At 38.1% G+C, this 26461-nt stretch overlaps 1 protein-coding gene across 4 annotated transcripts in view; it reads right to left on the minus strand.

The window, feature by feature from the left end:
* The window catches only part of GPC5 (glypican 5), a 1289857-nt gene that overhangs the window by 566774 nt on the left and 696622 nt on the right, over positions 1–26461 (minus strand). The window contains exon 8 of one of the 4 annotated variants that reach the window (XM_070408840.1): positions 18750–18994. The exons of the other annotated variants lie outside the window; for them this stretch is intronic. Coding sequence (XP_070264941.1) covers positions 18966–18994 — 29 coding nt within the window. The 3' untranslated portion in view covers positions 18750–18965. Of the gene's footprint in view, positions 1–18749; positions 18995–26461 lie in introns of those variants that run through there. 4 annotated transcript variants of the gene reach the window in all.

Genomic DNA, 26461 nt, shown 5'->3' on the forward strand with positions numbered 1-26461 from the left:
AATTTTAACCCCTTGAGTGCTGGGGAGCGCGGTCGTGCTCCTCCTGTCTTTCGCCAAAAGTGCCTCGAGCGCTATCAAAGCTTTGAAATGGCGTTCAGTTCTAAGTCTGCTTTTATTAGTGATGATGATATTGCTAAATATGTCAATGTAGTAAAGGCTTCCTTAAGTTTTTGAATATGTAACTTTGTTTACTTGCGATTCATTTTTTTTTTTTTTCCTAAACTGCTGTAAAATCAGCAAAAATGCCTTGGCAATTTTAGCATAGTTCCTAGGATTTTGGTTGGCACTCAAAGGGTTAAAAATAAGTAAATAAATAAATAAATGAAACTGGATAAACAAAGTTATATTCAGGATTTACAATCCTCATAAGAAATCTTCAAATACAACCTTAAAATATTTTCTAATAATCCTAAATATTTTCTAATAATTCTAAATTTTTTAATTTTCTATAAAGTTTGAACTTGTGTTCAGTAGCCCAATACCTGATGCATATAGATATGTGGCAAAAAAAGTTATTACATATTCTGTGGGGTTTTTGTTGTTGTGAATAAACACATGCTAGTTTTGCTATAAATATGTTAAGTTTAAATTTGGGAAGTACTTTTAAGCTATTAGCTATCAATATCATTAACACTTGAAACCAAGAACTGTAATTAAGAAAATCTTAACATGAAACATCTTGAATTGGGAAATAATTCTGAAAAAAAACCGTGTAAGAGAATATGGGAGGATCTAGGGGAAAACACACACACACACACACACACACACACACACACACAGGAGGGGACCAGAAAACATTCCTGAGAAATCTTAAGAATGTCAAAGAAAACAGTGGAAGGAATAGAAAAAATTGTTTTGTGTCTTTCATTTCTCAGTCTCCATGTTTCTAATAGTTTTGAATTTGCATTTTTTCTTTGACCATCTGTTATTTCTGCTTCAGTGTTTTCTTCTCTTAATGTACTGTAATTAAACTTCTGGTTATTTCTATCAAGTCTCAGTTTATGTGCATCTCTGTATTTAAACAACTTCAAATGCATCAAATAAATAGTACAATTACTGAATTGTGAAAAATATTTTAAGGCATACATTATAACCAGTTATTTGCATTTTTTTCTTTTCTTTTTTTTCTTTCTTCTTCTTTTCTTCTTTTCTTTTTTTTTCTTTTTTCTTTTTTTTTTTTTTTTGCCTTCCATCTTTTCCTACTAACCCAGGGAACTCAGATTACAATAGCTCAAGCCTCCTATGCTCAGAGGGCTTTTCTTTTCACATTTTTACACAGTGTGAAACAGCACCTAGAGATTATGGAATTGATTGGAGATACCACAGGAAGATAACGGGTTATCACTCTGCCACAACACAAAGAAATGTGCTGATTCACTGTGCAGATTAGCTTTAGGAAAACAAAAGAAGATAAGAAATTTCCCACCAGCTAAAGGTCAAGAATCCAAGTCATTTACTGGCACATTCAAATATCATGCAATTCATAAAATGCTTCTGCTTAACTGCTGCTTAAACTATATTATAACTGAGTGTTGCTGATAAGACAGTAAAGTCTATCGTATTGTTCAGAATTATAATTTAAATGTATATTTTTCTTCTCTAAGGAGCTTAAATAACTATCTATTATTAATAGGAGTTTAAGTATTCCTGAGTGGTGTCAAGAGGTGAGGAGGGGGCCTGTGAGCTGGAGTCTAGCTGAAACAGTTGACAGTAGGAGGAAAGTCTCATTGTGCTGAATGGAAAGGATTAGGACTAACACTGAGAGAATGTTGACAACAGTAGGAAGAATCATTGGCAGAAAAGCACAGGCACTGTGTTGGGTTGAAAGAAGGTGTTGGGTTGACATAGGGTCATGTCTGATCTCCACCTTCCATCTCTGCAGTTGGGTAAGTCAAATTTAGGGAATTTATTAGAGCCCAAACTAGTCAACTTAAATGATTCCTGACAAGGGAGTGATTTTGTTTTATTCATTGTTAAAATAACACCTCCTAGGATGAAATGCCTTATATTGTATATAGTAGGTCAAAATGATAAGTTGCATGAAACTATATGCCATGTATTCTTAGAAAAACTCAGTCTATGATCAGCCAAAATAACAGAATAGCCCTGAGACATTTAGTAGCATTACACCCAGGCATAAAATAAGTTTCCAGCCAAGATTAATGGTACAGTCGTTTCTTAACTATCAAGTCTTCTAAAATAGTGCTGTGTGGCACAGCAGGGATTTAAGTCCTGGCAGTCTAACAACCACTTACTGGTAATAATTGCTAAACCAGGTACCTGTACTATTGCTTTGGTTTCCTCATCAGTAAATCGATGCTAATACTAGAATCATTGCCATGTGATTGTTCTGAGAATGACTTAACATGTGAAGTGTGTAAAATACATATAATAAGTGCTACTGGGTTGTTAGCTATCATTTCTTTTTCCATGACTGGAGCAGGAAGCAGGCACAGTGTAATGGATACCTCTAGTGCAGCTTTTATGCTCCAATAGTCTGGGAAAACAGTATTAGAGTTACTACTTATTTGTTATGGGACCTCAGTTCAGATTCTTCATTTTTCTGAACCTCAGCTGCAACATCTATAAATTGAAGAAAAATACTGAAAGCTATACAAGGAAAGAAGCAGGCTGATTTGTACCATAGAACCTCATTAGGTTTTAGAAATTGGCTTCACTAGGGGCTTCTGAAGAGGATGGGGGTAGAGGGGTACTGAAAATGAGTGAATTCAGTGAGTTCTTTTATAGTTAGACCCTCTCAGTCCCCCCCGCCCCCCCCCCACACACATATGCCATTAGCTAGGTGACCACCCTTCTAGTTGAGCAGGAGTCTGTTGGACCAGAAAGGCTCAAAACTGAGGTATCCCCTTTGCCAACCAGAGGAAATGAGAGTTATTTCTCTCCAAGAAAATTTGACGACACCCTTTCCAGGAAAGATCTACAAAGAATGACATAAAAACATCACTAACAGAAAAGTCAGCCGTAACCGGTTTGGCTCAGTGGATAGAGTGTTGGCCTGCGGACTGAAAGGTCCCAGGTTCGATTCTGGTCAAGGGCATGTACCTTGGTTGCAGGCACATCTCCAGTAGGGAGTGTGCAGGAGGCAGCTGATCGATGTTTCTCTCTCATCGATGTTTCTAACTCTCTATCTCTCTCCCTTCCTCTCTATAAAAAATCAATAAAATATACTTAAAAAAAAAAAGTTAATGAATGGACAGGCAAAAACCCTGACCAGGTAGTCAGATGTTTTTAGTGTCCTATTTTGAAATAGGAATGCATGTGCTACCAGACAGGGAACCACTAACACTGTAGACAGAAATCCATACAAAGATAAAAGAAATTAATGGAAAACAATGAAAATGCAACAAATAGAATTAACATCTTCATAAATATGAAAGTTTGAAGATGTATTAGTGATATAAAAAAATCATTTTTTGACTTATTTAAAATTTGAATCTTCAAATGTGCCTTTTCTATCTCTTCCATGATTTTATTACTGCCCCTCCCATAACATCCTAACATTCTTTCTAAAAAATGTTTATCTATACCCTTGCCTGTTCAAAGTTATATTAATTCACTATAGCCTCTCCAAAGCTATATAGACTCACTTATAGTCTTTATTACAATCCTATAAATAAGTTTTATCCCCAACTTATAGATGATGAAACTGAGCCATTGGGAGGTTGGTTAACATGCTAAGGTCACAGAGTTGCTAAGTATCAAAACAGTATTTTAACCTGAGTGGAAAGATTTCAGATACTCTGTTCTTAGACACTCGTTCTTATGCTTCCTCATAAAAATAAGCTCTTTAGGGTCAAAAATTCCCCTCTCCCCCCATTTCTAACTGTTAACATCTCCAGTTACTAGAGGAGTAGCTACATAAGAGTATGGGGTGTTGGATACATATTTGTTGAATAATTTCTGGTAGGCAATTAGACACAAGCAAAGCAAGGATGGTAAGCCAAGTACAGATGAGCCAAGTACAGAAGGTCACCAGGGTGGAAAGCCCCAGTTGCCTAGCAATGGACAATTGTAGGGTGGGACCTCATCCCAGGGTGACCTTTCCTCCCCTAGCATATTGATGGTTATGTGGTTTAGCTCCCTTGACCTTTCATTCCTAGACATAACATCTAGGCCTCAGTTGTATTTCAGCTCCAAACTCAGAAAAGTCGCATAAACAAACAGAGGCCAAGGCTGACTTCAGGACCAGCTGCATTGAATAATGAACCCCAACCCAGGCACCAACCAATCAATCAATGGAGACCCCAACTCTGAAATAACATACCTGGAAAGCTGCTAAATATTCTATTGAGATCTTCCCCCTGGGACCTCCCCTAAAATCTCCACCCTTAAAACCCTTAGGACTGAGGACCCAGTTCAGCAGGCCAGTACCTTTCCCTTTTCTTTTCCCTCCCCCATCCCCATCCTCATCCCCCCAGGCAAGTCACCTTTGCCTTCCTCACTTCTAAGCTCCAAGAGCCCTTCCTTTGTCTCTATAACTTATTTCTTAAGTCCATTTCTTCTATGAATTACTTCTATGAGTTACTTATTCACATCTTTGATTTTCTAAATAATGTTCTCTTATAGTTTGCATCTTGGCTCTGAATTCTTTCCTAGCCAGAACTCAGGTCTGGTCTGACCCCATGGGTCTAACATGCAGTGCCATTCCTGCCACCCACAAATTGAGGAACTAAAAGGAAAGATATCACTATTCACACAGAACACTATGGCATTAACATTATTGAGATGGTTATAACATTACTGATATGGTTATAGACATACTAGAGGCCTGGTACACGAAATTCGTGCACTGGTGGGGGTGCCTCAGCTTGGCCTGTGCCCTCTTGCAGTCCGGGAGCCCTCTGGGGATGTCCCACTGACTGTTTGCCCCCTGGTTGTCAGGGCACGTCATAGCGACTGGTCGACTGGTCAACTGTCTGCCCTCTGTGGTCAGTGTATGTCATAGTGAGTGGTTGAGTGGCCTGAGTGGCCTTAGCATATCATTAGCATATTACGCTTTGATTGGTTGAACAGCCGACTGGATGACCAGACACTTAGCATATCAGGCTTTTATTATATAGGATGAACCTTATTAATTTAACCAAGATTATCCTGTAACTATAGGAGAGCAATACAGAGAGAGAGAATATGATATGGGAATAAATAAGTGGCCTAAATCCTACTTTATAATAGGAAGGCAACAGGACAGTGCATATAATTTGAATATCCAGAAATAGTGGTATTTTAAGATAGGTTTAGAAATATTCAAGTTCATACCAGAATAAACAAACGCTCTCAAGAGAGTGAGAATCATTGCCTCTGCTGTGGTTAGTATCACAAAGGGGTAAGGGCAGCAGCTGCTGGCAAAACAGAACCACCTCTTTATTCAGGATGATTCCTTTGGAGTGCTAACACCTGTCCTCAACACAGAGAAAACATGAGGAAAGTGCATAGAAATAAATAGGCCAGTGTTCACAGGAACATGGAGATAATTACAGTAAATAGTCATGGGAGGTAAAAGATCACACATTTACTATGAACATACTTCCTTTGAAGCAAGCCTGAGGAAGATATAATTTCATAGTGAATTTAGCTTTTCAAAGTCAGTCAATTTCTACTTTCAGGTTCTACCACTAAACCTTTTATAAACAAAATCAACAAAATGCTTTAGTGTTGCTGAGAGGCTTTTTGCCTAAGGATTGCCTTTCTAATTGAGCCCTCCAACTCTTTAACATGCTAATTTTATCCATTAACTTGTAGATGAAGTGGTTTCAGCTGTTATCTGTGAATCACACACAACTGGGCTTGATCTACAATTTCAGGAAAGCTGAATTTGAAGATTTTGCCAGCTTTTATTAAAGGAATTTGATCATTTTCATAGAATCGTTTTTTGGTTTGTTTGTTTGTTTGAGTTTAGTTAACCAGAATTTTATGGACTAACCTCAGGGGAATAAGATGATAAAAGGAGATCAGCAATGAAGCTGGGGAGGGGGGAGGGTGAAGAAGTGATGAAGTGGGTGAATGAAGTGGACTGAGGGAACCATCTCTGAGGCACATTTGTGGATTTCCATCCTTCAAGATCTCATTGTAGAATAAAATGGGGAAAAAAGACTATTACCAATTATAGTTATTGAGACTTCTGGGCATGCTATCTAAACTAATATCATTTGATCACACTCATGATATGACCAGAACTCACATGGAAATAGAGAAATAAATTACTAAAGGCATGACAATCTAAAAAATGAGTTGCATCTTAGCTCCACTAAATCCATTTAAAAATGAATTCAGTGTTTTTTTCGTTTTTTCCCCTCTGTAGCTTTGCAACTTGGGATTCTTAACCTCTGGACACTTTAAATTCTGTCTGATAAAAACAGGGTAAAAACATTACCTTTGTCATGGAATTGTTGAGGGAATAAAAGACATTGTATGTGTTTTATATGTCGCATCACTGTCATTAAAATACATTGATTATGAGAAGGATAACTGAGTTTTCTGGCACAATAAATACAGAAGCTAGTCTATAACCTACCTCAAGGTAAATGGATAGCAAAAACTTGTGATCAAATCATTAGATGTATGCTTTCTTTTTGAATCTAAGTAGCATAACCTAGGGATGTGAAATTTAAAGAACTCACTCTTCAAGCTTGAAATAGGGAAAAATTGAGGGATAACCTGTGTCAAAGCAAAAAATTGCACTTATAAGGTTGAACAGGCATGGAAGACTTTATTCAAGGGTATTGCAATAGCAGTCAATACTGAAGAAAATGGAGAGGGATTGAACTCAATTCCACTGAAACAGAAAGCAGGAGAGTTTTCACCCAGCATTGATGTCAGCTACCAGAAAAGAACTGGAGGGTGGTAGGGAGAGCGAAGGTTAATGATATGATGAAGCATGTAATGAGCACTTACCTTAAGTTAGGCTCCTCCTCTCTCACAGAGACTGGACAACAGATCCCCCCTCTTTCTTGATAATTACCTTTTAAAGGAATCTCCCAGATTCTTGACGTAGACAATCCTGGGTGTAAAACTGGCAAGAGGCTGGAGAACTTTTACATCACAAAGGCAGAGAAGGAATTTATAATTTCTAAATTTCTAAAGTAAATAGTGTATGTAAGAAAGAGGTCAGAGACCTATAATCAGGAAGAAATCAGTCTAAAATTTAGTCAAGCTGAGGAGATTCTTAAAGTGATCTCCATCTGGGAAAGCAGTAAGCCACTGCTCTCCACAGGAAAGGCAGCATGTGTGATGGGAACAGACCAAGTCTGTGGGCCTGAATCCCAGCCCCTTTACTTAGAAGCTGTGTGACTGTGGCCAAGTCACACACTTTGAGTGTCAGCCTCCTGGTTTGTAAAATAGCAATGATAACAATACCCAGGGGCAGGCATAGAGTAGCTGTGCCATAAGTATTAGCTATTATCATTTGTTATTCTTTTGTTTCATTGCTAATTATTAATAGCTTTTTTGCACATTAGCACGTCTTTATGCTAGATTTTCTGAGAGAGAAAGAAATTTCTAGCAGTTGGAGTAGAAGATAATTGTAGGCAGTTCGACCAAACTGTCTACCTGTTTCTCAACAACAGGGCTCCCCTCAGAAAGTTCTTGAGGCTACAACTAATTGTCTTAGGACTTGTGTTTATGAAGATTAAACCCAGTATTAGAGACTGAATGCTATTCCACTCAAAGGCTCAAGCAAAGTGCTGGGACCCCATCCCTGGACCCTCTCACCATGTACTGACTATACGTCTTCACACCAAAGCCTGGACTAGGGAGAGGTAACCAATGTTCCCTCAAACCAAGTCCTTTGCTGCCCTAGCAAACCAGGGTCCCACAGGAGAGAAGACACACACCATTAACAAGGATAAAATTCATTGGTAGACCTGCCATCCTTCCCTCACATAATCCCATCTAATAAAAGGGTAATAGGCAAATTAACCATCATTCCATCACAAAGATGGCGGCACCCATAACCACAAGATGGCAGCGCCCAGTCCTCTCGGCCCTGCCAGAGTCCCTGAGTCCTGGGGGGTGAGGGTGGGGGGAGCAGCAGCCACTGAGAGCAGGCAGCATGAGCGGCCTTGCGGAATGCTTGCTTCTTGGCTGCGACTGTAGATGGGCCTCTGGGCCACCGAGAGCCTGTGGTCAGCAGGCGCAAAGAGGCCAGGAACTGCAGAGAGCTACTGGTGCACGGATTTGCGTGCAGGGCTACTAGTGTTTTAATAAAAACTACCTTGCAGTATGTAACCAACACGGTATAGAACACAGGTAAAAGTCCACAAACAATGAACCAGCAAAGGGATGAGGGCTCCAAACAGTTCAAAGAATCCATCACCTCTAGACGCTTGCTTCCCAAGCAAGTATGAGTTTTTTGTTTGGTGAGCACAAGCATGTCACTCCACCTGCAGACCCAGGAATTCTACAGTCATCAGTTCCTAGTCCCTTCTCAAATTTTAAATAACAAAAGAACCCAAATCCATCCACAGGAATTATTTTACTTTCCCACGATTCCTTTGCCAAATACCAAATGTTGATGTATTAAAATTGCCTTAATTATTCCATTGAATTGTTCAAGCAATTACATTTTCTCAAATTAATTTAGAAAGTGTTGTAAGAATTTCAATGGAAATAAACTTGTGCATGAATTCTAAGGGACTTATTATTAGGATGACACTCAATAGAGTGGATTGAAGCAGCTAAAGGCTGGGAAGAGTTAATAACTAGTCACCGATCTGAATCCAGGTGAGATTTAGGAGCTGTGAGCCTAGCGTTCAGAAGGGTGAATGAAATTGGCTTTTTAAGAAATTTGGGCTCTTAAACAGACACTTCAGTAATATTTATAAAGATAAGAATTATGTTTAAAAACGAAAGTGCTATTGGTTTTCTGTAAATGCTATGCAAACATATGAATGAGTCCCATGTACTTTCCTGTCTTTAAAGTAACAAACCACCAAAATGGAATAAACCAGAAATATTGAATAAGCTCTCAAAACGGCAAGGAAAGCAGTATAGAAAGGACTGGCGCTTGGGCAGCCCTTGTGCTTCCCCCCCATGACGTAGCAGTATAGAACCCATTTTAGGCTTTTATAAAGAAGAGCATAAATAGATTATAATTAGATATATCAATAAAATGTCCTATATAATGGAAGTAAAATGTTTTATGTCCGTCACGGAAAACTACAACCACAATGGAGGATTGGAAAGCTCTGTCAACATGGGAATCTGACAGCATTTTCCTTTATAAAGCACTGGCACCTCCCTGCTTTCACTTCTGAGATACACTTCCATCTGTCTAACGGAAGCAAGACTATAGAAAAATACCATCACCTGGAATTCAATCGACCTGAGCTGTTGGGAAGTTGGGCTTTCGTATGCTGAAGACCATTCATTAAGGATCTCTTTAGTATCATTATTGGAAGATCCAGCATAGCATTTCTGTTGTGATTTGGGGATGCCACCGATTATTAACTTTTTGATGAAAGGAGTTATACACGCTCTGCTTTTTAAATGTTTGTTTACATAATGGCTCTGCCAGATTACAGAGTCATTGCAAGGGCAAAGGCAGAAATTTTCAATTCCTCAAAAGGAATTATTCACTACATAATGATTGTTGTCATGCAAGATAAGGCCTCATTTTCTGACAGATTCTCAGAGGTAAGTGTTCCATAGATAACAAACATAAGGCATTATTTTCCAATGCATTATTTTTTTTTCTCCCTATAGCCGAGCCAGCCTTCTATTCACTGAAAATTATTATATGAAATAAAATCTGTCTCCCCAAACTTTCTATTCAAAAACTGATTTGTAAGCTCCAGGAGGATGGGGAGTTTGTCATATATATGTGTGATACAAAGGAAAACACATTGAAAAGGTGCAATTTATATTTAACAATTGCTGGAAACATCTGTTAACTGAGGGACACATCTATTATTCAAGGCAATCACCAACTATTCATCCATTTGTTTGAGAAACCTGAGCTTTGAGTTCACAGAGAAATCTCTCCCTCTCCTTTGGGCTGGTGTAGAGGACAGCAGGACTGTGGTTTGTATCAATCGGTTTCTTGTCAAGATTATTCCCCTTGGTGGCTGGACCACAGCTGAGAGAAACCTCTTTCACTACCACCTCATCCATCACTGATAGGTTGGATACATTACCAAGTGATTTGGGTAGTAGAGCTTAGGAGTGACATAGTACAGGATGATGTGCAAAATGTTTAATAACTAGACCTGTGAAGGTACTACCCGCCTGGAATGGGTCCTGGCAACAGCACAGGGTCCTACAGTCCCTGCCATGCCAGGCAGGTCTTTAGGTCCAGGACCAGAATAAGGACCTAAGGGAGGCATTAGGCTTGCTTAGGATATTAATTGATATTAATTGATATTAATTAATTGATACTAATTGAGCTTAAGGCAGCAGCTAGTTACTGACCGGAAGTACTCCAACTGACCCAAACAAGCTGAATATACTAGTAAGCTGCGGTATAAGCAAAGGGAAATTTATTACTGCTTTGGGTCTGATGCTTCCCACCCCCCCCCCCCCCAAAAAAATGGTAGATCCATGGGGCAGGCAGTTTAATTTTAATATAATAAGAAGATGTAAATTTCTCCCTAAAATAGCGTGCTCGATGGGAGCTTTTTTTAAGGAATGGAGGGGTTCCAAAAAAACTCCATAAAATTCATTATTCATGAATTTTGCTGTATTAGCTCATTTTTACCAGTAACAGAAGAGTGTTTACTTAAATATATATAATATATCTCTGTAGGAAATATAAGGGAAAATACTCATGCTTTAGAGCTAGGCACACCCCAGTGAGAATAACGGTCCTATCATTTATTATCCCTGCAGTCCTGGGCAAATTCTTCACCTCTAGCTGCACTGGTTTGCACAGCTACAAGTAATGCCAGAGATACCTGCCTCACATCTGTTTTCACTTCTGGATAGAGGCCTCCCCACATAATTGCATGCCATCTTCTCAGGAGGCATTTTCTGGCCACACCAGGAAAAAATATTGTAACTTACACAGGCTATCATCTGTAGCACTTACCACAAATCCTGTTATATTTAAAACTTAACTATACACTTTTTTTTTGGTAGAAGCAGAACCTTAGATAACATAGAAAATATAAATGGTTATTACTGATATTTGAGCTGGAGCAGTTGATCAGATTTTACCTATTTAAATGGCATTTCCTAAAATATATATGTTACACTGTACACAGCATTTTGCAATATGTTAGGAGTTGATATGGAAAAAAATTCTATTGCCAAATTATTTGAGATCAATCTATTCAAACATTAAATACATTTTTATTCAAAATCACTCAATGATTTTAATTCATTAATATCCATTGTGAGAACCAAAGATAATATAAGTATACTGAATTTCTTGGAGACTAATTCTAATCATTTAATATACCTAAACATTACTCTGATAATATTTCTCAGAAAGTTTTACTTTCTAATATTATAATTCTAATAAACAGATGTTTTATCTCTTATAAACAGATAAACAGACACAGTCTTGGTGGTAGAATTTTTACTGTCAATGAATAAATTAGCATCAATATTGTGTATATTTGGGTGCCTGAAACAGATGTTCCAGGATCTAATATTGAAACATCAGAACTGAAGGATCAAAAGATTAAATAACAAAGGAAAGGTATAGTCATTTGCTAGAGTATGTTTTAGTTTTAAAACAAATATGAATAAATCATAAAAATTAAAAGATTTGGGTTCCTTATTTAGTTTGTCTACAATGAGTTTTGTGGGGTTGAGTACTTTATTTAACCTCTTTATAATTTAGTTTCTTCATTTCTAAAATTAAAAAGTTGAATAATGATGCAATTTTTAGCCTTCTTCCTAGGTCTGACATTTTATGATTTTTTTTTAGTAAATTAAAAAGTAAAGGGCACAGTGTCACTTTAAAAAAGTTGGCATAAGAGAATACATTTTAAAAATATGTCTCAGACAATGCTATCATGAGAGATCATTACATCTCTTTATTTATTTGTTATTCCAGAAATTTTTCAATAAAAATAATTTGAGATGATTTAGTTTGTGACATTCTCAAAAATGGGTAAAGAACTATTTAACAACTTAAGTCAATTTCAGATCCTCAGACTCTAAGAAACCAACAGAATAAAATGTTATTGCTTGTGTTTTACAAATGCTGCATTAAACTTTCACATATGAGCAGCTATAATGCCTGTGGCATCTAAGAAAGAAAGGAGATTACCCTGTTATTTGAAAATCTTAGGATGTTAATGACTATATATCTCAAGTGTGCTAGTTTGCAACCATTTGTCTGTTCTTGTTAGAATGTTTGGTGTAAAAACACTGCATCAAAATGATAATGCTTCACATATTTTTGAATTATAATTGTACTCCGTAGTAATTGACTATCTGATACCCACTCACTTGATTGGTTGTCTATTAGCATTTTCTACTTACTTGCCTCACTTATCTGTCGGAAGCTATACAATTCAAAATAACAAACACCATGAAAGTAAAAAAAAAAAAAAAAAAAAGATGGGACGTTCTGCATGCTAAATATAGTTCAACTGGGAACATTGCATATGTCATTTAGGTAAATTATTCCTGAATTGAAAATAGAAAAGATTACCATGGTCTCTGAAAGTTATACAATTACCAAGACAGACTCACAGAATTTCCAACCATCATTCTTAAGATGAAGAACTAATGAATTCCTTCTCATATTCTTCACTCTATCGAGAATCATGAGATTTCATGTTTGAAACTGACATTTGATATAATCTAGTTCCAACCCTTTATAGTGTATATGAAGCCCTCAGTGTTTACATAACAGCTCTTAAACAGAATTAATTGGTGAGAGAGTGAAGATTAGAATATAGGTAATCTAATTACTAGTACAATAATTCTGCTACTCCAGAATATTGCCAAAATGACTTCCATGAAGTAAAACCAATTTCTCTTATTACAGTATTTCATCAACATCAAAGATATCATCAATTGTAGGATGTGCTATTATTTTATGAATTATAAAGAAAGAAAAAATTCCTCGCTAAATAAAATCTGGCATATCATAATGACAATTCCACATAATTTTGTCATTCAAGACTCTTGTTCTTAAATTCCTTTCAACTCTTTCAAAGCATCTAGCAATCTCTCCTAACTTCAGTTGCATTCATTACACATGAGTCAGTACTAAAGCAAAGCATAGCTCCATCTACCTGTGGGACTCCTTTCTTAGGTCACTTAAGGTACTTGGTATTTGCTCTAAAGGAAAAAACAATGGAACTGAGTTCATTCTTCTAATTCTGAATATCTGCTTCAGCAATACCAATTCATGTATCACTGTTCTGTTAAGTGACTTTCGGCAAAGACCATATCTTTTGTCTCATTTTAAGTCTTTTTTGATGTTATCTTATATGACAGTTGAACTCAATACATATGGTATCACAGTGCACATCATTCAATTGAAGTGACAATGTGCCAAGGCTACCTTTCTGGGCAACAGCATCTTAAGACTCCATCAGTTATAAGATTTAACCAAGTGTTAGAAATGTGACTTAGAGCTAACGAAATACTACTTCAACCACCTGATTTGTCCTTTTATGTTGTTAAATTTCACATCTTAGACTATAACATTAATGTCTTCTTTTTGACAGTAAAAGGCATAAAAAATGGAATCTCAAATTTCTGAAGAATAAAGATAATAATCCAAAATGTGTCAATTCATTAGCATTAGCTTCCTTTGAGTCCAGAAATAATGTTCAGTACATGTTTGATAATAAGAAAGATGAAAAAATCTAAATAAGAGAAGACTTAACCTCTTCTCTCTCTCTCTCTCTCTCTCTCTCTCTCTATATATATATATATATATATATATATATATATATATATATCACTCCTGTTGCTCTACCCATGAGAACAGAATAGAAGCCAGTATTTTTTATGTGACACAAATCCATAGTTGCAATTATTGATGAGGATGCCACCTGACCAAAGGCTAGTCCAAACCTATGATCACATTCCTGGGGCCATAATGATTACTTTACTTGTGGGCCAGTGAACCAAAACAGGCAAATTAGAAATCTTCCCCCAGGGTTTTTAAAAATGAAGCTGAAATTTAGAAATTTTTCCCTTTCTGTTCAGAAAGCTATGCTGATACAAGCACTGATAATGTCAAAAATCATGATTTCAGCCTTAAAAAAACACACACACAGTCTGAGATACTTGGGCTGGCACACAGAAAAAGAAAAAAGAGGTAGAGTGAAATTCCAACTGTTTTAAATCTCTGGTTCCTCTTATTGAGAATCTTCTACAGTTTATGCCAGCCAAATAAGCCATTTGGCTTAGTATGTTTGAGTTGGATTTTTTTGCATTTACAACCAAAACCTGTGTTAGCTCTGGCTGATACAGTTATTTAAAGAAATATGTCTCAGCATATGTTTATGATTAAGGATAATATTTTAATTATTTTGTGTGACTACAAGTGTCACTTAATCACAGAAAGTAAAATCACACCATTTTCAGGTTCATGGAAGTGAATAAAGCTTTCATTGATGTTAATTCTCTTCCTTTAGTTTTCTTCTAAACTCATGTTTTAAAAGGAAACATGTAAGCAAAATTTTATTTGGCATTTTGGAAAAGTAAAATGTAAAAAAAAAACGAAAATGAATTGACAGTAACCATAGTCACCCTCAGCATACTGAAAAATGTAGCCATTCATTCCTTTTTGGGTATGTTATTATATAACCAACTTAAAGTTTGGCCAAAAGTATAAATATAAAAACTGCGCTTCATATTCTCAATGGAAAATACATTGAGCAAAGAGATAGGCAAGAAAGAGTAGGTGTTTTTTAGCTTGACATATTCACAGATTTCATGCAATTCTCAGCTTGCTCTAAAATTTTATAAAATTTAAAAAATATTCCTGGCTCTAACCTATGCCTATATTTCTCAAAGGAATTTCCTGAGACACAAAGTTATATACACTAGACTAAAGGGAAGTTCATAACTTAAAGAAAAAAAAAAACCTAAACTGTGTTAAATTGATGCAAATAGTATCAACATCTATGCCTGAATTTTAAAACACAACTTCAATAGTTCTGTATGCAATCTGTCCATTTATTACAAGTGGGCAAATCTTTTGAGTATATGGAGACTCCCAGGACAGATCTAATACTAATACCAGTATTTGCTTACCAGCATTGGAATCTTGGCCCTTTAATATTGATCTATAAAATAGCCAACCATACAAACTATAAAAATAATAATGATCAGTGTTCTCCTTTGAAATTATAATCTTCTAATTATAGAAGATTGAATTGAAAATAGACACAATTCACTTTAAATTCATTATGAAGCCAATTTAAATTTTTATGAAAGAAAATATTTTTCATTACTACATTTTCTTTTAAATATGTAGAATTAACCATTTTCTGACACTGGGCATATTTACATTTTGAAATTAAATGGAAGGTCTATTGATTAATTTATTATGTTACTTTTGCTTCCAAATTAAAGGAACGGTGATAGTGAAATCAATAAATTAAGTCCCTGAATATTTTATATACCTTTTATGTTAAGCGGACCACAGGCTAGACATTGCTGATTTTGGAGACTGGAATACACAAATCTCTGCAAATGCAATTTCCTGCTCCCTCCCAAGTAATGGTCTTGTACTTAGCACCTGCACGACTTGAGAGTTGATGGCAAGTTATTTTATCACTGAAGAGGTTCAGACAGTATTTGTCGACTACCCCCCTGGAGGTTAACCACTTTTCTTGGTGAGATAAAAATTGTGTATTGCCTATCAAATTTATTTATCATCCACAGGTCAGCTACCTCTATGATGTCTCAATTTTATTGTGGAATTAATGGGATAGGACCTGGTTCAGTCTCATTGTTTTCCATCTCATTTTGAGTATGTGACCATTTCCTTATTTCTGAAATGGAGATTTAACTCGAATTATTAGAAATAACTACTTTGTTTCCTTATATAACTGTAGTTTACTAGTAAAGATTATATTAATGCTCATCCCAAATCAGAAATTAAAATTTCTCAGATTTCCCTGGCCGGTCTGGTGTAGTTGGTTGGACATTGTCATGTGCACTGAATGATTGCTGGTTTTATTCCTGGTTAGGACACATTCCCGGATTGCTGGCTAGATGCCCCTTGCAGGACAAGCAGGAGGCAACCAATCAATGTTCCACTCTAGCATCAGTGTTTCTCTCTCCCTCTCCCTTCCTCTCTCTCTAAAAATCACTAAAAAAAAATTTAAAAATATATTAAAATAAAATAAAATTTCTCAGGCCAGTATGTCACCTTAACAAAGGTTTTCTTCTTTCTTGCTATCAGTGTTGAAAGAAGCAATTATGTCCCTAAGATTCTGACTTTACTATGTTGTTTCATTAATTCATTTCTTTGTTTACTCATTCACCTGTATTTCACTCATGATGAACTGAAGAGTAATATCTGAGCTAATTAGATCACACAAATTTTTGAACCACAGATCATAAATTTGGACTTCAGAATGCTATGGAGAAACCATTACCTATCAGTAAAAGACTGTTACTAATTAATATGGAGCTTACCAATGACCCATAAACCAACCTGTCAATGGAAGAAATTTTTAATTAGACACCTCTTAATAACAGAGTCAACTCTAGTTGCTGGGGATATACTGAAATAGAGTATTAGCAAGATTCCTGCTCTCTTGGAGATAATAGTTTAGTGAAGAAAGATACATAATGTACAAATACATGCTACATAAACACATGAGAAGATATATTTGGACTGAGATAAGTCCCCTAATATAAAATAACTAGAGGCCCAGTGCACGAAACTTATGCAAGGGGCTCAGCCCTCGCAGTCTGGCTTCATCAGGAAGGTCATCCAGAATGACATCCAGAAGGTCGTTTGGCTATCTGGTCTAATTAGCATATTATGCTTTTATTATTATAGATAGGGTGTTATGATAGTGAGGGATGGCTGACTTCCTTAAATAAAGTCAGAAATGGTTTCTCAGAGAAGATGATATTTGACCATAGACTGGAAGATGAGGACTCTCAGACCCCCAAAGCCAGGCATCAGAATTCCAGGAAGCGGAAAATGGCAAGTGCCAGAATATGGAGGCAAGTTTGTTTGGCATGTTGACGATCAAGAGGAGACCTGTGTGACCACCTGGCTGCAATGGAGGAACAGGCATGCGGTGGGTCAGGTGGATCAGAGTGATAGAAGTGGAGGTGGCACATGAGGCAGAGTCCTGTAGGAAACAGCAAAACGTCGCATTCTACCTGAAGAAATATGAAAGCGCCCTAGAAACAATCTGAGCAATGTTTTAATTCCGTTCCTTTTCTGAATACGGCAACATTTCAAATTTATTGTATTTTTTTAAAAATATATTTTATTGATTTTTTACAGAGAGAAAGGGATAGGGATAGAGAGTTAGAAACATTGATCAGCTGCCTCTTGCACACCCCCTACTGGGGATGTGCCCGCAACCAAGGTACATGCCCTTGACCGGAATCGAACCTGGGACCCTTGAGTCCGCAGGCCGACGCTCTATCCACTGAGCCAAACCGGTTAAGGCATATTGTATTCTTGATACTGTCAAATTTAAAGTTAACCAGTATAAAGGTTTTAAGAAAATAGCAAGCTTTGCAAGGTTTAATTTATTATTGTTTTATATCTTTAGAACCTCAGAGAAGGGAAATTATGAGCGAAGTGAAGCAGAAGCTCTAACGTGTATCAGGGATCTGTGAGTGGAGGTGTTTGATGAGCTCCTCCCGAGACCTGAGACTATTATCAGAGCTGTCATCTTCCCTGTTTATGGTATCGCTCACTTCCCACGACTTCAGAGACCACTCACCTTTCGTTCTACAATTCATGTGGTTTCCACTATACAGTTCTCAGTACCTTAATGTTTCCTGTATAGCAGGCCCACCCAAAAAATATTATTTTAACAGGATCATGTCATGCATGATGCAAACTTTCTACTATCTTTAGATAAAAAGGGGAATATCCCATGTTCACCCACTGCTTTCTATGCCTGGCACCTGTGCTCTTCTGTCTTTGTGCTTCGTTTATGGGTAAGATGAGCTGCTGTTGATGTTGAAAGTTCTCCCAGTTGCCCTGGGTCTGCCATGGCTCAGGGAGGAAAGGGCAGAGGAACAGCTTTGATGTTGCCATGTTAGAAAGTAGAAAACAGCAGCTTAGCAGCTAGAGAAATGTTGCCTTTGGATCACGAACAGAAGGGCCATAGCAAAAGTTTTACAAACAAAAGCGAAATTTTTCTACGAATTCATGACTGAAATCTTTAATGAGGCCAGTTAGTTTTTCCTAAAGTTTTCAGTTGGAGTGTAATTCTATTTCAGGATTGTAATTATAGTTTAGGACTGATTAAATTAGAACAAGAAGATGCTAAACAAACTGCTCCTTCTCCTCCTGAAAAATCATTTAAATTAAAATTTAAAATACGTATTAAGCCTATATGTACATTTCCATTCATATTGCTGTGTAAAAGTAAGCATATGCCTTTAAAATAAAACATTACATCTCTAATTAAATCTTATAAAATTATCAGGAGCTATCAGCATAAATGTTTGTAAAGTTGATATTAATATTTCAAATATTTTAGACAAACGATTTAATAATTGATACTAAATGCTTTATTAATATCATAGTATTGTATTACTTTTATGTGATGGAATACATCTTTGTTTCCAATAAATTTCACACATGGAGAAATAAAATTTCAAGATATTATCAATAAAAAGCAAATTAATTCTTCTTTAATTAGTTCCTCGTTCTGCTTCCCTTGTTCCCTTACCTCCTACCCCATGAGCTCTCTCAGTCTTTGGAAGGCTCGGCAGTTCCTTGCCAAGGAGTCTGTGCACAGGCTCAGTCCTCCTCATCAGATGCTCATCCTCCCGTCAGCCCGCATTCACTCTTCAGATCACGTTCAGAATCCCCTTCTGATTCAAGGAACACAGTGAGTACATAACAAATCTATGGAGAGGGAATGAATCAATGAAAACCTGGGATACACTCAATGGCCAGGAAAACTCTTCAAAGGTGAATAAGAATGATTTTTATTAACTGCATTAATAATTTATTCAAAATGAAGTATAATTTGTCGTTTGCTATTCAGTGGTGGTTTCTTGAAACTTGCTTTCCAGAGTTACAGAATTTTCTGTTTGCTTCATGTCCTCTCACCTCACTTGAAGTTTATGATTGGAAATCAGGGTTTTTTCTCATGCCCTTCTTTCTCCACCAGGGCTATTGACACCTGGGCATAGTGGCGGTATGAGCCGGAAGGGGGGATAGAGTTCAGTTATCAGAGGCAGAGGATTTGGCCTCAGACAGATTTGGACTGGAATCCTAGATTTGAACACTTGCCCCACAACAGCAGCAAGTTAATGTTAGTGTCTTTATTCGGGGCCAATATGCTCTTAACTCAGAGGGTTACTTTAAATATTCAATTAAATAATGAGCAGAAACCTAGTAAATATAACATAATTTGCATAGTGCCTAAGTTAATTCTTTTATACCTCTCTTTGATAAGTTTGTACTACTTGATATGGTTTAGGTTCTGTCATGTTATTTAGCTTTAGGCACTATGTATGTACAACACTGAATGAAAAGAAAACACATTTTATGTCTGCACATAGATTATAGCTGAAAAATATTTTACCCTATAAGAAAATGCATAGACAAATTTTAACATTATTACACTGTAATAAGTCAATATTACAGTATAATTGGATGTTAAGATCTGTCTATGCATATGTAATCTTATGACTATTTTCAGATGTCTTTTCAATTCTTATCATTATTTTTAATGTGTGCCTTCCTAAATTATCCTTAATGCAATATAATCTCCACACATCTATAGCAGAGATCTTTATTAGACAGCTAATGCTTCTCTGATTTAAGCTTTAGAATTTTCAATGATCATTTTCATAAGATAACCTTATTTTTTCCTGATAATAGAACTCTTTGAATTTGTGCCCCTTTAGCTATTTAATCATGACCCTAAAATTACTTTCCTTCTCCCTCAGTCTCAGATTATGAGGAAATGGCATAAAGACCACGTTGTTGGAAAGACCATTAAGAAATGAGACCTGGCTGGGGAACTAATATTAGGTCAGAAAGAGCTTACTAGATGTCCTCTGCTAATCCCTTTTACACTTGAGTTTTATTTTTTTCCCCATTCTCTTCCCTAATGCATACCCATATTACTATACCATAATGTGCATCTGCAGGCTCCAGCAAACCGAAACTGATTTCTAAATTCATACATATCCAGCTATGACCATTATGTAATTTCTGAATGAGGATACTGTTTTTCAGTAAGGAAATGTGCAAAAGCATTGCAGGTTTGAGGCAGTGGAGTGAGCCTTGAACTCAGAATCATGGGATCCGGTGAGGTTGAAACAGCCCCCGTGAGGTAGGGACGACCCCAGTCAGGTCGAAACGGCCCCGGCGTGGTAGGGACAACCCCGGTCAGGTTGAAACGGCCCCGGTGTGGTAGGGACAACCCCGGTGAGGTTGAAACGGCCCCCGTGAGGTAGGGACGACCCCAGTCAGGTCGAAACGGCCCCGGTGTGGTAGGGACGACCCCGGTGAGGTTGAAACAGCCCCCGTGTGGTAGGGACGACCCCAGTCAGGTCGAAACGGCCCCGGTGTGGTAGGGACGACCCCAGTGAGGTTGAAACGGCCCCGGTGTGGTAGGGACGACCCCGGTGAGGTTGAAACAGCCCCCGTGAGGTAGGGACGACCCCAGTCAGGTCGAAACGGCCCCGGCGTGGTAGGGACAACCCCGGTCAGGTTGAAACGGCCCCCGTGAGGTAGGGACGACCCCAGTCAGGTCGAAACGGCCCCGGCGTGGTAGGGACAACCCCGGTCAGGTTGAAACGGCCCCCGTGAGGTAGGGACGACCCCGGTGAGGTTGAAACAGCCCCCGTGAGGTAGGGACGACCCCAGTCAGGTCGAAACGGCCCCAGCGTGGTAGGGACAACCCCGGTCAGGTTGAAACGGCCCCCGTGAGGTAGGGACGACCCCGGTGAGGTCGAAACGGCCCCGGCGTGGTAGGGACAACCCCGGTGAGGTTGAAACGGCCCCCGTGAGGTAGGGACGACCCCAGTCAGGTCGAAACGGCCCCGGTGTGGTAGGGACAACTCCGGTCAGGTTGAAACAGCCCCGGTGTGGTAGGGACAACCCCGGTGAGGTTGAATCGGCCCCCGTGAGGTAGGGACGACCCCAGTCAGGTGGAAACGGCCCCGGCGTGGTAGGGACAACCCCGGTCAGGTTGAAACGGCCCCCGTGAGGTAGGGACGACCCCGGTGAGGTTGAAACAGCCCCCGTGAGGTAGGGACGACCCCAGTCAGGTCGAAACGGCCCCGGCGTGGTAGGGACAACCCCGGTCAGGTTGAAACGGCCCCGGTGTGGTAGAGACAACCCCAGTCAGGTTGAAACGGCCCTGGTGTGGTAGGGACGACCCTGGTGAGGTTGAAACGGCCCCCGAGAGGTAGGGACGACCCCGGTGAGGTTGAAATGGCCCTGGTGAGGCTCAGACGGCCCTGGTGAGGTTGAGACTACTCCAGTGAGGTTGGGACAAATAAAGGGGACCAGTATGGACTGATGAACAGGTGTAGATACAGAAGCAGAGCAACATTGAACAGAATGTTAAACTACAATGGGGAGCCTGGGGAGGGTTGGGGGGGGGGGGGATTAAGAGACCAACTGAAGGACTTATATGCATGCATATAAGATTAACCAATGGACACAAGACACGGGGCGGGGGGGGGGGGGGGCGGGGGGTAGGGGCCGGGGGAATGTCATGGGGGGGAAAAAGGAGACATATGTAATACTCTTTGTAATACTTTAAGAAATAAAAATTATTTAAAAAAAAAAAAAATAAATAAATAAAAAAAAAAAAAAAAAAAAAAAGAATCATGGGATCTCTGCATCCTGGTCTCTTTTAATTTGCTCAGGGACTAAGGAGACTTGTTTTTTTTCTTTTTCTTGACCTGCAAATAATGAGTCATCAAAGCTAGCCCACGGTGATAGTGTTAGGATTAAATGTGTTCCTAAGAGGGAAAACCTACCATGCACATCACACATTGCCAAAACCTGCAATACACTGACAGGAAGTGGTTGAGCATAGCTCTCAAGTCAGACAGAAATATCTGTGATTTGTCTCAACAACACATGATGAGCTGGGTGAAATCAGGCAAGGAGCTTAAAGCTCTCTGAGCATCGGGTTTTTGGTTTTTTGTTTGTTTGTTTTTGCTGTAAAATGTGGATGATTATCTCTACTTTATGGGGTTGTTATGAAAGTAAATCATCATATGAGCCTGGGATGGGTAGCTCCGATGGTTAGAGTGTTGTCCAATATGCCAAAGTTGCAGGTTCAATTCTCAGTCAGGGCACATACCAGAAAAAAAATCAATGAATGCATAAATAAGTGGAGCAAATAATTGATGTCTCTCTCTCTCCTTCACTCTCTCCAAAAAAGTCAATAAAAAAAGAAGTACTGGTATGTAGGTAGAATCAATAAACTATCGTTATCTATAGCTAATTATGGAATGAAAAGTTGGGGAATGAGCTGAAGGTGAGCAGCTTGTAGTTGAAGGTGAGCAGTTGGTGAGATAATTATTCCTTCATTACTAAAAATCATTATATTCATATCCAAGTCTTTAAATTAAATTATAATAATTTTCCCATTCTGTATTATATCTAGCTGAATATGAATGTTGTAATTTGAAGAAGTAATGAAAAGAGTTTTGGGGTAAAATAGGAGTTTTGGGGGTGAAATAGGCAGGTTTAGGAAATTTTAGAAATTAAGGGGTCCATGGAAAAAGCACAGGGCTTCAGAGCTGCAAAAGGTACATTTCCATAAGACAAGGGAGCTGGGAACAGCAGAAGGCACATTTCCATAGAACAAGGGAGCTGGGAGCTGCAGAAGGTACATTTCCATAGAATAAGGGAGCTGGGAGCTGCAGAAGGTATACATTTACAGGATAAAGGGAAGGAAGCCCCTCATTCAAAGAGAGAAGAAGAAAGCCCATAGGGAATAGGGAAACAATGAGGGAGAAAAAGGAGGAGAGCCTCTCATGTCTCATGTGAGGTTCAATCTTTGAGCTTAAGAGTTACTATAGTGACCAAATCAGAAGGGGATAGTGACCATCAGAGAAGATAATGAAAGAGAAAATAAGAGATTTGGGGGCTAGCTATCTGAATCTGTGCCAGTAACCTGCATTCGGACACACACTCTTGCTTGCTGATAAACTCTATTCTTATCTGTGATGCCTGCCCTGCCTTGCAGAACCTGTTTCCAGGAATACTCCCATTTTACAGAGGCCATCAACCATAAACCATATATAACCCCCAGAGGGGGTTGGCAGAGCTGGAGCCAGACAGGCCCGTGAGTGTAATCTCACTTCCCCCATCCAACTCATGGGGGGCTGCAAAGCCCGCGAAAAGTTCAGAAGTCTGATCCATATTTGGGGGACAAAGGAACTAAGGGTATAAAGGGAAAGCTTCATCCATATTCATCGCTCAGGATTTGGAGACTGACTCCCCTGAGTCACGACACTAGTGCATCTGCAAATAAAGGCTACTTTTCTGAATATCCTCTGAGTGCCTGGCTGATTAATTCTCCCATGCCACCTGGCAGCTTATCTGCAACAATATCAAAGCACAAAGTTCTATGGCCTTTATAAACCGTAGGAAAAAAGGGACTCAGTGGGACTCTTTCCCCCTCCCCACATGCTTGTTTCTCAATAAATTTCCACCTTTGCTATAGCACCTTTCGTCCATGGTTTCTTTCTTCAACTCCACCAGACAAGAGCCCGGGAACCATCCTGCCCAGAGAACACCACGTGTTCTAGTCCAGAAATCCCATATCATTAATATCTTAGTACAACTATAGAGTCATAACATTACAATTCTTCCCATGTTTTTCATGACCTAAGCAAATATTTATTCTTAGATTAGACCTGAGGTGTCTGCCTGACTGCTACCTGAAGTAGCTTGTCTTCGTTAAAGAGGCTGTATCGTAGTATTTCCCCAGCAGGATGTGACTCTTCCTAGCCCTGCCAGCTGCCGAGAGGTTGGGAGGAAGCTGGTGACTATGGAGCAGGGATACTACAGACAGGACTGTAGGTCTTTGTTCCTGGGATCACAAAAAAGTAGCTGGCCAGCAGCTAGTAGAACATTAAACACAGACTATCTAAAGCTTGTACGTAGAATGAAGTGTAGGAGTTTCCTAATACAAAGGCTAAGAACTTGATTATAAAAGAACTAACATAAGAAAATTGGTATCCTTCTTCTTTACATTCCTCTGTTCTCTCCTTTCATTCATTTAACAAAGGTGAGTAAGTTTCTGTTGAGTTCCTGATACATGCTAGTCACTGAGTTAACTAAGGGGCTAAAAATTGCCAATTCAGAAGGAATGTTATTTATCTTACTCTAAAAATGCATATAGTCTGGCAAGAAGAGATATTTAAGTCAAAGTAGAGTAATATATTGTTACCTATGTAATAAAATGTGCACGGCCTATAATGGGAACACAAAGAATGGGGTGGCTAATCCTCCTGGTCAGAAGGTAGTGGAGGTATCATGCAATTATGGCTGCTGTATCAGAAAGAATGAGGGACCTCTGGGCAGAGCTGAACAATGATGGTCCTTTCGACTCTACTTAAAGAGCTACACCAGCTCCTTAGAACTCCAATAGTAATGTATATAGCGGCCGATTCATTTATCTATAATGAAAATAAAATGGCATAAAGTACCATTTCAGAATTTAAATACAAACATTCTCAAGATGGATTTTGAAATGCTGATCAAACTCATGGTTAAAGAACTCTCTCTTATCTGTTACCCAATATAGGAAACTCTATTGTATAGATCTATCTTTACAGTTAGCTACATATACATAATCAAATGAATTCTTATTACATTTTCATAGTAGTTGAGATACTGAGTCCAGACTTGTATTTGAGTAATATAAATGTGAACATGCTAATTTATCCAATATTAAATTATAAAGCAGTAAGGTTTATTTTTAATAGAAAAAGAAAATATTTTATTTCAATGTAGAAATGTGCAGATAGATATAAAGTTAATTCTATTCTTTAAATCTCTACAGGAGCATAATATTCAAAGGTTTTTAATAAGCTCTCAATAAAACTTTATGATCATAGTATCAGTTAAACTTACAGATGATCCCTGACTTATGACAGCTTGGCTTATGATTTTTCTACTTTATGGTGTTGTGAAAGCAATATGCATAATAAATTACATGAGATATTCAACACTTTATTATAAAATAGGCTTTGTGTTAGATTATTTCTCCCAAGTGTATGCTAATGTAAGTGTTCTGAGCAGGTTTAAAATAGGCTAGACCAGTGGTCAGCAAACTCATTAGTCAACAGAGCCAAATATCAACGGTACAACGATTGAAATTTCTTTTGAGAGCCAAATTTTTAAAACTTAAACTATATAGGTAGGTACATTGTTATTAACTTAATTAGGGTACTCCTAAGGCTTAGGAAGAGCCATACTCAAGGGGCCAAAGAGCTGCATGTGGCTCGCGAGCCGCAGTTTGCCGACCATGGGGCTAGGCTAAGCTATGACGTTCGGTAGGTTAGGTGTATAGGTGTATTAAATGCATTCTCACCTTACATATATAAAATAAAGACTTCTTTACTCTTTCTCATCCTTTCCTTGTAATTTTTTGTTTGTTTGTTTCAGGTGCTATTTTTTACTCCCAACTCTAACAAGTAATTAATTAGGGCTTGCTCAAAGATGTGCTTTTAGCAAAGTGCTTCTTCCTATTGTATTTCTTTAAAGATAACCAACCGGAGCTATCAATAAGTCTTCACAGTCTCTCGTCTTTCCTCCTGTCACCAGCAAATAACACATTTCAAACTACATATAAGTCTATCTAAATTGTCCCCAGGAAAGTAAAAATCAGCTTTTTAATATTATATGTGCTACTAGTAATTATAAAGAGCCTTGTTCTCTCGAAGTAGATATTCCACCAGTTAATGACTATTTTAGTTATCTACTTTCATCAGACTGAGCTGGAGGAGAGGAGAAAAATAATGCCAAAAAAGTTACTGTCATATGTATCACAATATGAGTACATTGATTTAAAAACAAAACTAGTTACCCCAGTGGGTTTTCTACATCAAAAAGTAAATAAAAATTAAGCCACGCAGTTTATGGTTAGAAGCAGAAAAAAATCTTGAGGGTAGTAAAGATTTTATTTTACATTTAGTCATAATGTTCTTTACATGAGTAATTAAGTCTGAGAATATTGTACTGAGCAATAATGATAGAAATTAATAGATTCTAAATGAAGCATTTTCTTTTTATTCTCAACAGCTGTTCATTTTAACTTAGTGTGCACATCTTTCCCCAAAAAGACAAAAGTAAAATTATCCTTTAGGAAGTTATTCACATGTG

This window comes from Myotis yumanensis, unplaced genomic scaffold, assembly GCF_028538775.1.
Source record: "Myotis yumanensis isolate MYYU_CA2020_CCGP unplaced genomic scaffold, mMyoYum1.0.hap1 SCAF_3, whole genome shotgun sequence".
NCBI lineage: Eukaryota > Metazoa > Chordata > Mammalia > Chiroptera > Vespertilionidae > Myotis > Myotis yumanensis.